At 35.9% G+C, this 13,721-nt stretch overlaps 1 protein-coding gene across 1 annotated transcript; it reads right to left on the bottom strand.

Moving 5' to 3' along the window:
* Window positions 1–424: 424 nt before the first annotated feature.
* Window positions 425–12,383, bottom strand: TDO2 (tryptophan 2,3-dioxygenase). Its single transcript, XM_009677130.2, has 12 exons — window positions 12,247–12,383; window positions 11,760–11,865; window positions 10,597–10,687; window positions 9,760–9,830; window positions 7,946–8,073; window positions 6,515–6,701; window positions 5,083–5,190; window positions 3,962–4,073; window positions 3,781–3,838; window positions 3,165–3,244; window positions 2,487–2,577; window positions 425–1,270 (listed from the first exon to the last, which is right to left on the bottom strand). The coding sequence occupies exons 1-12, from the start codon at window positions 12,279–12,281 to the stop codon at window positions 1,117–1,119; spliced, it is 1,221 nt and encodes a 406-aa protein (XP_009675425.2). The 5' UTR covers window positions 12,282–12,383; the 3' UTR covers window positions 425–1,116.
* Window positions 12,384–13,721: the final 1,338 nt, after the last annotated feature.

Genomic DNA, 13,721 nt, shown 5'->3' with positions numbered 1-13,721 from the left:
TGACCTTCCCTTAGCAGTTTACAAACAATTTACAAGTAGCACACTGTACTAACTGGAAAACAATAGCTCAAGTTATAAATCAGCACTGATAAGCATAATTTTACAATATTATCAAACACAGAAGTTCTACCTACTGTAACAATTTTTGAGGTGATCTTTACCACGCATAAGTGTTTACACTAAGATACAGAACAACTCACACGTGCCTTAATTTCTGGTATTTCCAAGGGAAGCCTTTAGAAAGACAAGTCCATCTAGTAAGAAGCAGACACAGCTCTATCAATACTCTGGCCAAATTTGCCTCAATTTTACTATATATTAATTGTGTTCTTATTGCAATAATATTTTGAATTAAAAAACTTTAAATGTCTGTCATATTGTTATTGGAACTTTATGCTTGCTTTAGAAGAAGACAGCAAAAGAAGAGCTTTAATACTGCTTTATTTGAAGTGCAAAATGAAGTACTTCAGGTCCATCTACTATTCTTAACAGTAAGTATTTTTACTGAGGAGATTTCTGTTCGTGTGTAACAACATGCAGAAAAATGTCTCCTAATTTATATAAAAAATCAAAATGCTTGAGTTTCCATGAATTCAAGACTTAGGATTTTTCTAAAATCTTGTTTTGACAATCTTACCCCAAAATTCCTTTTGAAATTCCACTAAAGGCTTAGATACTAATATTTTTCTGAAGCTGTTAAGACTAATTACATCCTAAATTAGAAGTAATTTGCTAGCAGCCATTAGGCAAACTAATAAGTACAAAAATATGTGCAAATAAGATATGATCATGCTAATTCTGTCTGAAATGCTCCCTTTCCCTAGATGAAAGTTTTAAGACAGCAACTACAATTTTGAACACTTAATGCTGAGTTAAATTGGCCACTGAGTTGAATTGGGATGTCATTTTAGCCTCAATATAGCCTAATGCAATACAGATTTTTTACAAATAATTAGCCTTCTGCCATAAGCTGATTATACTATTCACACAGTTGTCATACATAAATACATATTTACATACCCCCACTGTACAAGAACAGTTGCTATATTCGAGAGAGAGCACCAGTCAATGTGATAGTTCTGAAGCTCTTTAGAGCAATCATCCTGGAAAGGTACTTCAATCTGAGTCATCACTGCTAAAATAGGAGCTGTCACAATATTCTGCTGTATAAAGGAATTTATGAATAGTTGGATTCATCTTTGGTATCCAGTGTCTGGGCACTAAAAATGTTGAAAGATTGAACAAATCCACAAACACCTTGTATCTGTCACTGAAAAAGACAATTAGAACAATTTATACTGCTGCATTGGCATAGAGGGGCCATAATTTCAAAATCCACAGAAATCATGCTGTCTCTTTGATTTTATTTAATAAGTCTTGTGCACTAACCACCCTTCTCCTTATTCTTCCAGAGTAAAAGCCCAACCCTAACTGCTTCCAGGGCACAGCAGTCTTTCACATCTTTCTCATAAAAATGCAGATTGTGTAGGCTCTAATCCCCAGCCTTCCACTCTTGTACTAAAAAACAAAGTGGAATTTATCTAGGAAGACTGTTGATCTGAAATTAAGGATGAGGGAGAAGGCTTACTGAAAAGATGGAACCTTTAGCATTAGGCCATCTTAATTCAATCAAACTGACTGCTTTCTATTCCACAGTTAAGATTGGGGTGGGAATAGTTGCCCACAGCCACGTCAGTTACCAACTACATACTATTTGTCTTTGAGAACAACCTTAAGGTCCTTGTAGAGGAAGTTGTTTCGAATATTCCAGTGCTCTTTGACATCATGTGGTTCAGGACTGTAAGGATGTAGCTGTAACTACAAACTTTGAACTGGCTCCCTAGCTGAATACTCAAAAGTTTGTGTTTAAAAGCTCTACCCAGTTGAAGTGATCTGTGCTCAGGCCTAGACCATCCATTGGGAGAGGATGTTTCCACTGCTTTCCTCCTTTAAATTCTTTTTTCTGCTTCATGCAGCAGAAGGAAACATTTGATTGTTGCCTGCACAGCTAGAGAGTATTAATTAATATCACATTTCAGAATACATTTAATCCTCAATTTTAGTACCATCACTTGTACAATTAGAAGTCATGCTAAGGATAAAGAAACTGCCAACAGTCACACAGTAGATTGAACTCCATTTCCAGCCTGTATCACTTAAGTAACTTGTCATGGATAGCACACAAACTAAATAATGCAGTATTAATATTATTTCTATTACAGTAGTGCCTAGATCCCTTGACTGAGAATTATAAAAGGCACTTTACATGAGTGATCAAAAGGTGGTGGTGGTGGCCCCAAATGTCTTAGAATCTATATGTCAGCTGATGGGTAAATGTAAAGCAGTCAGGAAGAAGAAGAAATAAAGGAGTCTAGCAAGAGAAAAAACAGCACTCTAACCTCCCATGAGCTACCTGAAATCTATCCCTTGTCATTACAATGGCTATGAACTGTTATTTCAAATAACGGGAGTCACATTAGTCTTACCTCACTGTCGAGCGCAAATAGTGGTAGCCTGATGAGCCTCCTGTGCCAGCCTTGCTGCCAATCATTCGGTGCACCATGCAAACGTGGTTATCTAAGGAATACAAATCAGCAACATGGCATATGGCTGATGTTAAAATATAAACAAACGGTTGGTCATATGAAGGTGTATCACTGAAATATTAAAGATCATAGACAGATGACAGGTCTTCAGCAAGGCAAGACTTAATTTTGCCACTTTTCAGTCAGTTGGTACAAAATGATTAGTACAGAATGAATATGGTGTTATTCCATTATTACAGAATATGCATACATACTCTGTTAATAAAGAGTTAATACGTTCATTTATGGTTGCCTAGATAGGGAAGGAGCAGAAGGAATGTTTGCATGTGAAGAGATGTAGTCATGAATTTTTGGGGGACACTGGAGAATAAAATTATTAACTTTAAGCATGCCATGGAAGTGACAGCTATGCCTATGTATCTGCTGACCACAAGGAAAGGTGTCCATCTTTTCTCTTCACCAACGTACAAAATAATCATTCTTAAAATAAAAAGGAAAAGGATAAACTCAGAAGTTCAGGTCTAAAAGTCTGGGTGTAGCTCGTGTAAGAGAGGGTGAAATAAAACAGTTTACTTAGATCTTTAAGAGATAACATCACAGTAAAAGTGAGAAACTTACATCTCCATTTGGTCATGAGTACGTCAATATCCATAAGAGAAGTAAGAAGCTGAAAGGGAACCTGGAAGCGAGGCTCTTCTCTTGAAAAATGAAAGAGAAGAAACAAAGAGACCTCTTATGTTAATGAGGCGCTACATTTTTCAAAATATCACTTCAGCAAAGAGTAGTACTGACTTACATATATCTTCCCTGAATTAATAGTGGAATACCATGAGCTATTTCTATAAAAGCTTTGCCATGTAAGTCTCAATCTGTGCTATTTCTCTCATCCTTAGAAAAATATTCTAAATCTTTGTAGGACACTGTAGTGCAGTATGCACAAGACACTTGCTTGTTTCAGTCTGAGACACAACATGTGGTCAAACACCGGAAGCAGCTGCCTGGAGAGGCTGTGAGACCTCCATCTGGGAAAGATACTTCTGGCTCGACTAGACACAACCCTGAGTAGCCTAAGCTGACTTTAAATTGGATCCAAGTAATGGCCCTAGCTTGGGGGGATGGTTGGAACAGATGACTTTCCAAGGTCCATTCCAACCTAAATTTGTCTGTGATTATGTCCTTAACCCTCACCTCTCCTGCTGCCAGTAAACACTGAAGGTTCATCTTCTAACGTTACCTGTAGAAGTAGATCATTAGGGCACCCTTCAGTGCTTTATAAGACAGTCGTCTTTCTCCTGCAAAATACAAGTGTCTAGTTTGTTGCTGATTTTTCTGCAAATTTAGTGATATCATGTGATAATTATATCTCTATCATAAAATACAAGAAGTGTATATTAACATATATTAATATATTCTACCTTTACTAAGAAGGTGTTCATGGCGTTTTTCATCAAATAACGAAAGAAGTACATCTTTCTGTTTTTGGAGTTCTGATAATAAGTCATCTTTTTCTTCCGACTCTGGTTTGGCCTTTGATATTTAAAGTAAAAGTAGTTTTTAGAATTCAGTAGGGAAAAATTAAGCTATTGAATGATCCATGATGTAACTTTTATTTCCATTATCAATACTTTGTAAGTTCATACCTTAAATCTAAGGACTGTCTGTTCAAATAAGATAGATGAATCATTGGCCATTGCAAAACTTGATTACCATAAAATGTACTCCAAAAATATGCAATTAAATAGCTGTTATACAATTCAGATAAATGAATATTCAAAAAAAGGTGCAGCACATCACTTTTCTTTAGGTCTGTAGGCCTTAGAAGCACCTAACCTTCATTTTTTCAAAGGCTAATTATTTTACTTCCTTATTTTCAAGGCAAAAGAAACACCCCTTGTGCAGAAAAAAAACAAATTGTAAATACGTGGCAGGGTTAGGAAGTTGTAAACAAATGTTCTCAGGAACTTTACAAAATTCTTAATTCATGGTATTTTTTTCCATTAAACATGCACTTAAACCTACATGCCTTACAATATTCTGGGATAGCTAAATCACTTGCTTCTAGAAATGAAGACTTCTTTTGTGCTCATTTGCCAATGCAATTCAAATGATCACATAGCAGTAAATTGTCATATATCATTAAATAGAAATGGGCAATAATAATGAAGCTGTGTGACTTTCCATAGTCCATATGGACTCAAACTTTGTGGAGTCTTACTCTGAACTGTAGATGCAAACACTCAAGGTGAAGTTCTAGTTTCTGTAAAATCAATTTCAATCCTTCCACTAATATCCCTTTCTTTTTGCAATTAAAATCATCCACGTATCACATGCTTTAAATAGATGTCAAAATAAAAACTTATTCAGATTTCCTGTAAAAAAATGTGCTATTTTTTCTGCTTCTTGCGAACAGAGGCTGCTGAAGATTAAGTGAAGTGACCGAGAAACTGTGATTGATCTAAAATGGCAAATTAAATGTCAGGATGTGTATTTCGGCAACTCTCTTTGCTTATAGCTAGATCAGGAGTACGTTATATACCTGCACCATGGCAAATTCCTCTTCTAGACCTCTTAAAACATTCACTTCAAATTGTCCCCAGAAATCAAATCCTTCTGCTTCAAGTCCTGGCGTTCTTTCCAGCCATGCCTTTAATAATAATAACGTATTCAAATATTAATAATGTAAGTACCTTACCAAAGAATTACAAGTTATGGCACTATTAAATATTGCTACAGTTGTTCCAGCTTAATTTCCTGTATAGGTGCTTATCACGGTAGTAGGAGCGTCCATATGGAAGATTTATACCTGTATAACAATGCCATGCAAACATATCCACAGATTCTAAGTAATTTTTAAATGACCAGTGTTGCAAGACAAAAGCTGTCTCATTCTAACAGTATCTTTAACATCAGTTCCCTTTATAGGTACAGGGAAACAATTTTATCCTACATAAATAGGATAAATGTAAAGATAAGTCCAATGAGGAAGACAGATACAGAACAATCTAATGGAATAGCTAGTTTTTATGATGTCAGTCACGGTGAATACTGATTAAGCACTCTGTCATTGACTTACTTCAAAATACACGGAAGTGATAATACAAAATATAAATGTACTTGGCAATTATCAGAGCTCCCTCTCTGATTTCCTTATAGTAATAGGAATGAAATTAGGAAGAAAAGATTTAGGAAGCTTTCTGGTCAGATTCCCTTTAGAGATAATTTGATTTAGCTCCTCGTCTGAAAGAAACCTCAAGAACATCAAATATTTATAAAGGAAGAAAAGTTACATAAACCTCATATACGTTCTGTAAGAGCTCTCATTAGATGAATGAATAGAGAATAGTGTCACAGGGCTAATAGAAGTGGATGCTTATATTGCATTATTCTTTAGAAAGTTATGTAAATTTAGTTATGAAAATGACAAGGGAGTTAGACAAATTGTTGTGTTTGAGTCATTCATAATTTTGAGACAAAGTCAGACTAAAATCAAGGTAAGTGATAATGCAACATATGATAAACATCTTTTTCTCCTTTCCTTTCTGGGTTAGCAAATTTTGCTTTTCTTTCTTGGACTGCTCTAATAACTGTAAGCATCAATGACAGGGGAAATATTTCAAAAGTTTTCTTCTGAAATAGAGTTTAAGGTTGTGAAAAAGCAATGGAAATAAAGCAGTACATAAATAGTCTTAGACATCTCAGACTTCCAGAACACAATTTTTTAGTTTAACGCTCAGTTAGGCTTTTCTCTTCAGACAAGAGAAAATGTCATGAAAAATTAGTAATGCTGTTGTTTTCTGATGACTGACTCCCCTTCATATAAAAATTGGTAAGAATCCAAATTGTGATTGACTGGGTAATTGACAGCTTGCTTACTTCCCTCAAGGGAAAAGAATTTGTCACTGACACCAGTGAAGAACATTCTTGGGAGGAAGGAAAAAAAAGGCAAGCCATAGGACAGACACTGTTACCTCCACAAGCTGCAGTAGTGTTGGCTCTTGCTCTGATTTAAGCAGCTGTTCATAATCCTGCCCCTTGAAGTTATCACGGTAATGCCTTCTGTTATAGGGGACACGCAGGCTTTGGGGAACACCAATTTTGTTCTCTAGCAAGCGAAACTGCAGGCTCTGAAAACCTGAGGCTGGGCTTAAGTAGTCCCTTTGGGAATAGAAGAAAAGAAAAAAAGACATACAAAGACAGGATATTATTTTATGGTATGGGGTTCTCTAACAAAAGAAAAAAATACATTTCTCACATTTGAAGAATGTCAAATAGATGTCCAAACTTTTGTAGTATGATTGCAATTAAGATAATAAAAATGAAAGCTATTTTAATGCAACCACAATGCAGATTTTCTTTTTCTAGCTATATATTGTTTGTTTGCACACAGACACATACATACACACATTTATATTGTATTTTATAAAGGCATTTTTTGTGTGTGGTACATGAGGAAACTTTAGCGAGTATCATTTCCTTTCCAAACAGAAAGAGCAGGTTCATTCCAAGCAAATATTCAGAACATTTTCACATCATTAAAATGTAAATACATGCATTTTAAATAGGCTTGTTACACTTAAGAATAATTACCTTCTGTGAAATAGACTAATGTCCAGAAAAACACACAGTGGGTTTTATTTGAAGGATTCATTAATGGGTTTGTTTCAGGCTTAAATCATGTTAACCGTGTGGAAAGAACTGATTAATCAAAGTGACCTGAAATGCTACATTGCTGGATAATTGTAATATGCTTTAAATTGAAGACACAAGATTTTGTGAAAACAGATCATTGTTTTGATCTTATAATCGCTTATCAGTATGTTATTAACAGTATGATACTGAAAAGCAGAAGCAAGAATTCCTCAAAATTGATGATAGATAGATTCCCATTTATTTCTCATGCTCTATTGGAAGTGTAGAAGAAATAGGTGTTTCAGACTTCCACTGAAAGCAAAATTACAGTTTCATGTGCTTTTAAGTCAGGGAACATTGAAGGAAAGGAAAGGATATTAAAACACTGCAGAAGTGGATGGGATGCTGGATGGTGTTAAAGTCAGAAATCAGATCAGGGACACAAGCAGAATATAATCGTTTCTATTGTTTCTGCTATTATTTTAATTTTGTACTAGGATCCCCTTTAGCAGCATCAAACATAAACATCAAAAATTAACTTGTATGTCATTGCAGAGTATGCTGGACTTGCACTCAAGCTCAACTTCCTGGCTGACCTGTGTACTCTAATGTTACGCTTGTCTCTTTCAAGTATGCTCTCATCTTGCCAAATGATCAGGTACTTCAAGCTGCCAGGGCACATGCAAGTCCTGCCTTAAATTCACAATATTAACTCTAAGGATGACAATTATTTGTTCATGGATTACTGTGGAGAAGTATTAAGTATTTACCTGAAATCAAAGAAGTCCAGTGCAGTCATAGTTTCCAAAACGGAGAACTGTTCCACAAGTAATTTTAGAATCATTGAAATTCTATGTATTCGAGTAATAACCTTCAGCATGTTCCTCTCATCTCTTACCTTAGGAAAAAATAAGGATCATAACCAGGTGGAAAATGGTGTTCTATTTACATTCTGCCTATTTGAGGTCTTTTCAGTGTTGTACATCACTACAGTTTCCAAGTGCTTTCCATATGAAATTCATAGCAGCAGCAAAATCTCATATTGAATATAGAGCCCTATTTTAAATGCAAACTGAAACTATAGTTTTCAAAGATCAAAATTTGATCTTCTGTCAATGACAATATATTGTAACTGGGCCAAATATATGGGAGGAATTTTTTTTCTTTATTGTATTTTTGACTGACACAGATGTCATCACAAGAAATTAAATTCTCAGCCAAAATCCTTTCTATTGTAATCAGTGAAAGAACAAGTCATAAGGCCGCTGGAGAAAGTACTTAAAAGTTAAGAAGCCAAATAACCTGAGAGATACACCAGGACAGCACATCTGAAAAGAAGCTCATCAGAGAACATGTGCATTAGCAAGTAGACGAAAACAGAAGGCTGCATCCGGTGGGAAATAGAAAAGATGAAAGAGGGTAGCTCTCTTAAACATAAGTTGAACACTTGGCCTCCAGTGAAGGCTGATAAAACTTTAACGGGATCAAATTTCTCTCCAAAAGCAGTGCACACAACCAAGAAATATCAAACTACAAAAATGAAGGATGAAAACTATTTCCATAATCATCTTCCTATGTTCTTAACATTAACGTTGACATTTCAAATTCCAATTGTCAGATAGCTTTCATTTATCACAGAAATAAAAAATAAAAAATTATTCAACTTAAGAACTGATTGTGATTGGTTATATTTTGTTATCATGTTGCATTAGAAAGCCAACAAAATTATGAATGTTGAGGACAACAAAAAAAATTTTCATTGAACATTTTAATAGAAAGGTTCCTTGTTTTTTATGCTCTACTTTCAAATTTTCCTCACATAACACACACACTCAGGACATTATTCAACGCACAAGGCATTTTTCAAATTACGTGCAGTCAGCCATCTTCTGTGATATAGCATCAGATCAGCAGTTTGCCTACATTATTTATAGTTATGAGGGGTGTTTAGCTTTAGACAAATGTTTAGAGATGTTCAAAATATTCCCATTATATTTGTAATTTTTCAGAAATTCTCATACAATCATGCATGGTGATTTTGATTACTGCTGTTATGTTTGATTTAATAATACACAAGTCCTGAAAAGAGTTTTCCTTCCATATAGTAGATATTAGATGGAAGGGGTTACCACTACAGTGTAACAATATGTAGAATACAGACTGAAAATATTTGAAAAAGTCAGAAGTGACATTTCAACCTAAATATACACAATAGCCTTCTGTTTTTCAGTTTTGCCTCCAAGCATGCTATTTCTTCAGTAGAACATTCTGAAAGTAGTGTCTGCAACTATCCAGTACTAGCAGGAGAATAGGGAAGTAATTTAGCCAATGAAATTAGTCCTGAGGAGTGATTTATGTAAAAGGTAGATGTCAGGAGAAACAGGCTTTTGCAGACCAAATATCTGTACTATTAGGATATAGGAACTAGTCAGCCAAATTTCAGTGGGATATTTTGGTTGTTTTTTTTTTTAAAGAGCACATGGACATGTTGCTTTAGTAAAACCCAAATACATCAGGCCGGGAGGCAGGGGACAGGAGAAAGAGGGCTGGATTTTGCCAAAATGAGTATTTGTTCTTAACTTACATGCCCATTCTGAAAGATCACCCGAACAGAGTCCATTTCCCATAGAATCTGCTTAAACCAAAGTTCATAAGCTACAACAAAATAAGCATTGTTAGCATTAACTTCAACATCACTTTGGGTTTTCTTCATACCATTGATGAAATGAAATTCTTATGTTTTGATTTGAAATGAATAGCTTATATTCACACTGTTGCTGTATAAAAGGGGCTGAAATACAAACATACTTTCTTTTTAGGCATGCTGTCCTTTACCTAAACTATTATTGCATTAAATAATTCAACATCAAGAATATTAACAGAATTTTTTTACAGTAAGTGTTTTTCACAGCAGCTCTTTGGTGTGCACAGTTTGCATTACAAACGAAGGAAAGAGAAAATCTAGCCCTACCACTCCAATAGAAGCTCTATGGCACCCTTGGCTAACCCCAAAGCTGCTTACAGCCTTTGTATTGACTACATGTTTCCTGAATGGCTAAATTTGGACTGAAGTTTCGGAGAAGATACAATCTACAAACACAATTTGCCTACAATACACTGCACAGTAGCCTGCTATTCAGACAGGCGACCAATTTCACCACCTTCATTTTTCTAGAATCAGAACGATTCAAAACTTGGGTTTCCAGATCCAGTTATGACTCCATAAGCATAGAGTTGACTACAGCCCTACAAATGACATAGGGAAAATATAAAAATATAAATGCAGACAAAAGAGTGATAGAGGATTGTAGTGACTGAATCTAACTTGTAAACCAATTACATATTGCATGTTTTAGCATTAAATTACTCCCCATGGCAAGAATGCCAGTCAACCACCACTTGACTACTCCTAGCCACTTACCTTGATGTGTCACAATAAAAAGATGCTCATCATGGATTTTGTTTCCTTTCTTTTCACTCTGGAGTTCTTGCGCATTCAATATTTTGTTCAGCTTAGAAATAAAAATAAGACTATTCAGTAATGTTCTCAATTCTGCTGTTAGCAATCGTGTTCCTACAGAACAGTTGGAATTTAAAGGTATTATAAAAGGCAAATAAAAAGTATAGGCCTCATATTCCAGGTTATATTAAAAGTTAGATGAAATGGTCACAAGTGTCTCTTTTCCTTTTTAATTAAAAAAAATAAAATAAAACTGACTAAAATGGGACATTTAGGTACCTCAGGCAGTAGAGTTCAGAAAATCTTTTCAAGGGGTTTTTTAATTACTGAAAAGAGTAAAAAAAATATTCAGTACATTCTCCAGATCATATATTCAAGTATTCAGCTGTCACCTTCAGTGAAACAGAGGTCCTACCTATAGCAAAATTCTGTGTAGTCATGTAATAATGAATCTGTGCAAGAGCTCTGATCTGAAGCTGTACTAGTTGTTTCAGTTCTGGCATTACTAACTTCTGCAATCTTGTAGTTGCTTTAAGAGAAATCTTTGAGAGAACCCATATAGTATGTCAGCAAATTATTTTGTTTACAAGCACAGAGTAATTCCACTTACTTCAGTTTGTGCTGTCACAAAAAAATCCTCCCAAAACAAAAAACCCCTTCTTTCATTACTTAAGGCATTTATTTTCACTTATTTCTTAATTCCATTTTTTTTTCACAGATCACTGCAATATATTTTTCCAATCAAATATTCTGGGCTTTCATGCAACAATTTGCACATGACCTGCTGACATGTGGAGAAATTGCCAGCTACTAATGGTGAGACCAAAGAGAACCTTTTGCGGTACACTATTTTACAGTTTAGGTTTGCCACTGAAGAATTCACCCTACCAAAACCCCCTAATATGCAGCTTCCCAAGAATGTGGGAAGCCACCTCACAGTCCGGCTGCAACCATTCCAGCTGAGACAGACACTTGTGGCCCATGAGTACACCCTGAGCTCAGGTGGGGAAAGGGTGCTGGTGCCCTGCCTCAGTGACTGGCTGCCTGGCTGCTCTCAGTGAAGGATGGGGAGGAGAAGTGCCAAATGGGGACCAAGGCAGTAAAAATCAAATCCTTTCACTTACTTGGAGATAGTCTCCATAGACAAGTCCACCTTTGCTCGCTTTATTCAGCCCTTCTTGTGACTTGTCATCTTTTTCATCTTCCAAAGACAGTTTGCTAAAATTAAAGCTAAAGAAAAAAAAGTAAATACATAGAAAAATAAAAAAAAAAAGCACTATGAATAAAATAGCGGTTTTACTAGCAGATGCACCTAGAATTCACAGTCTTGTTTTGAGAAGCTGAACCACTGAAGCAGTCACTAAAGAAAAACAATACGTCTGAAATACATCTTTTCACAGTAGCAGTTGGTAGCATTAAACCTAGCGCATCAAATAACCAATGCTCAGGTCCCGCTCCAGTCTCTTTTCCCTTAGCAGTCTAGACAGCTAGACAGCTATAGGCAGCTACCTATTTTTCAATAACTATTAATTCCTCTCCGACCTTTTGCACTTTAACATTATGTCTTTTAAACTGACATTATGAAGCAAAACAAAGAGAAGAAAGACTCACTGGTATTTGTTCCCCATGAAGGGGCACCCACTCATGGTTCCAGGATCCAAACTCGCTGAGCTGCACTCCTGGGCATACACTCCACTAGCGTTCCCAAATCTGCTGCGGCCACCTTATATGTAACTTTATCTGACTGGATAGGCCAACCCCTAAATTCTCCTCCTTAGCCGTTAGCCCAGCCCTGCTATTCAATAATTACAGAAACTATCGCAGCACAAAGGTCAATAAGTTCATGTGTTGTTGGCTATCTTTTTTTTTTCAATCAATCAAAACAATAACAGCTGTAATCCTTTTCTTTGTCCTATGTCACACATTCTTTTGTGTTTTGTAATGCAAGGTCTTCTGACCGTGCTTACTTTCAGTTCAGTCCCCCTGTTTGGGGACCAAAGCCAGTATAAGGAGCAAGTCAGTGAGAGGTCTGTGTATGAGCAAAAGGCAATATTTAATATAGCAGTTGTTAAAGTAGGTTAGTAATTTGCAGCTCCTTGAATCAAGATGATTAAAAAAAAATCAAGATACTTCTAACATTAAAAGTGAAACATGTAGAAAAGGAAAAGGGAGGGTAAAGGACAGAGAATATATTTGTATGGCAGACTGAACTATGCTTGCCAGAGATTCCAAATAACACTCTTATTTTCAAAAATGCACATAGATTTTCTTAAGTAAAAGAACTAAAAATAACCATGTACATCTCATACATTATTTTTCCCAAGGTTTAATTCATGAAACAGAATTAACATAGAAATAGAATTAAGAAATAGATTCATGAAATAGAATTAAGATTCTGTTTCTTTGTGCACAAGTTTCACTCTCATTTGTTGACAAATGTTACTCAATTCTGTTTAACCATCAGCTAAACACACAATGAAGTAACAGGTAACCAATGTGCATTTCTTTCGTCATTGTGCCTGCCAGCTTCTTTAAAAAAAAAGTTAATGCTCAGTTGTACTGCAAACACAATTACAGGGCCCCTCTGAACTCAGGTCATTTACCCTCTGCCAGACTTCCAGTGCTTGGTGGTGGGTGGTGGTTTCAGCTGTTTTAGTCACTTAAGCATAGCTGGTTCATTAAAAGAGTCTTATGTGGGAATAGGAACTACACCCTTCTAAGTCAAATGACTAGTATGTCAGGCTATACAAATACCAGGTTAAAATCATATTTTTGTACAGCTGAGCCACAAGAAAAGCCGGACTCCACTGAGGCGTCACCCACCAGCAAGGTCAAGGTGTTCTTTCCTTTGTGATGCAAAACCTGACAGTGAAATATTCCTCAGTGCTCACATCTATGCATCTGCTCTGGATGCAGATGTAGACGTGGAGATGAAGGCGAAGACTGCACTGGCACACACAGCAGAAATTGAGTGTTGTGAACTGTGCTTTACATCATTCCGTTTGCACTTAAAGAGCATTATTACAAACATAATAATATAATCTTTAGAATGTATAGATCTCAAAGGCACGGACAAGGAAGGCTTA

This window comes from Struthio camelus, chromosome 4 (genome assembly GCF_040807025.1).
Source record: "Struthio camelus isolate bStrCam1 chromosome 4, bStrCam1.hap1, whole genome shotgun sequence".
NCBI lineage: Eukaryota > Metazoa > Chordata > Aves > Struthioniformes > Struthionidae > Struthio > Struthio camelus.
This window is presented reverse-complemented; position numbering and strand designations above follow the sequence as displayed.

Coding starts and splice junctions, on each gene's coding strand:
- TDO2 (XM_009677130.2), bottom strand. CDS start 12,281: ATGAGTGGGTGCCCCTTCATGGGGAACAAATACCA. Junction 6,702..7,945: donor CTGGACTTCTTTGATTTCAG/GTAAATACTTAA, acceptor CTATTCCCAAAG/GGACTACTTAAGCCCAGCCT. Junction 3,839..3,961: donor TGAACACCTTCTTAGTAAAG/GTAGAATATATT, acceptor TGTATTTTGCAG/GAGAAAGACGACTGTCTTAT.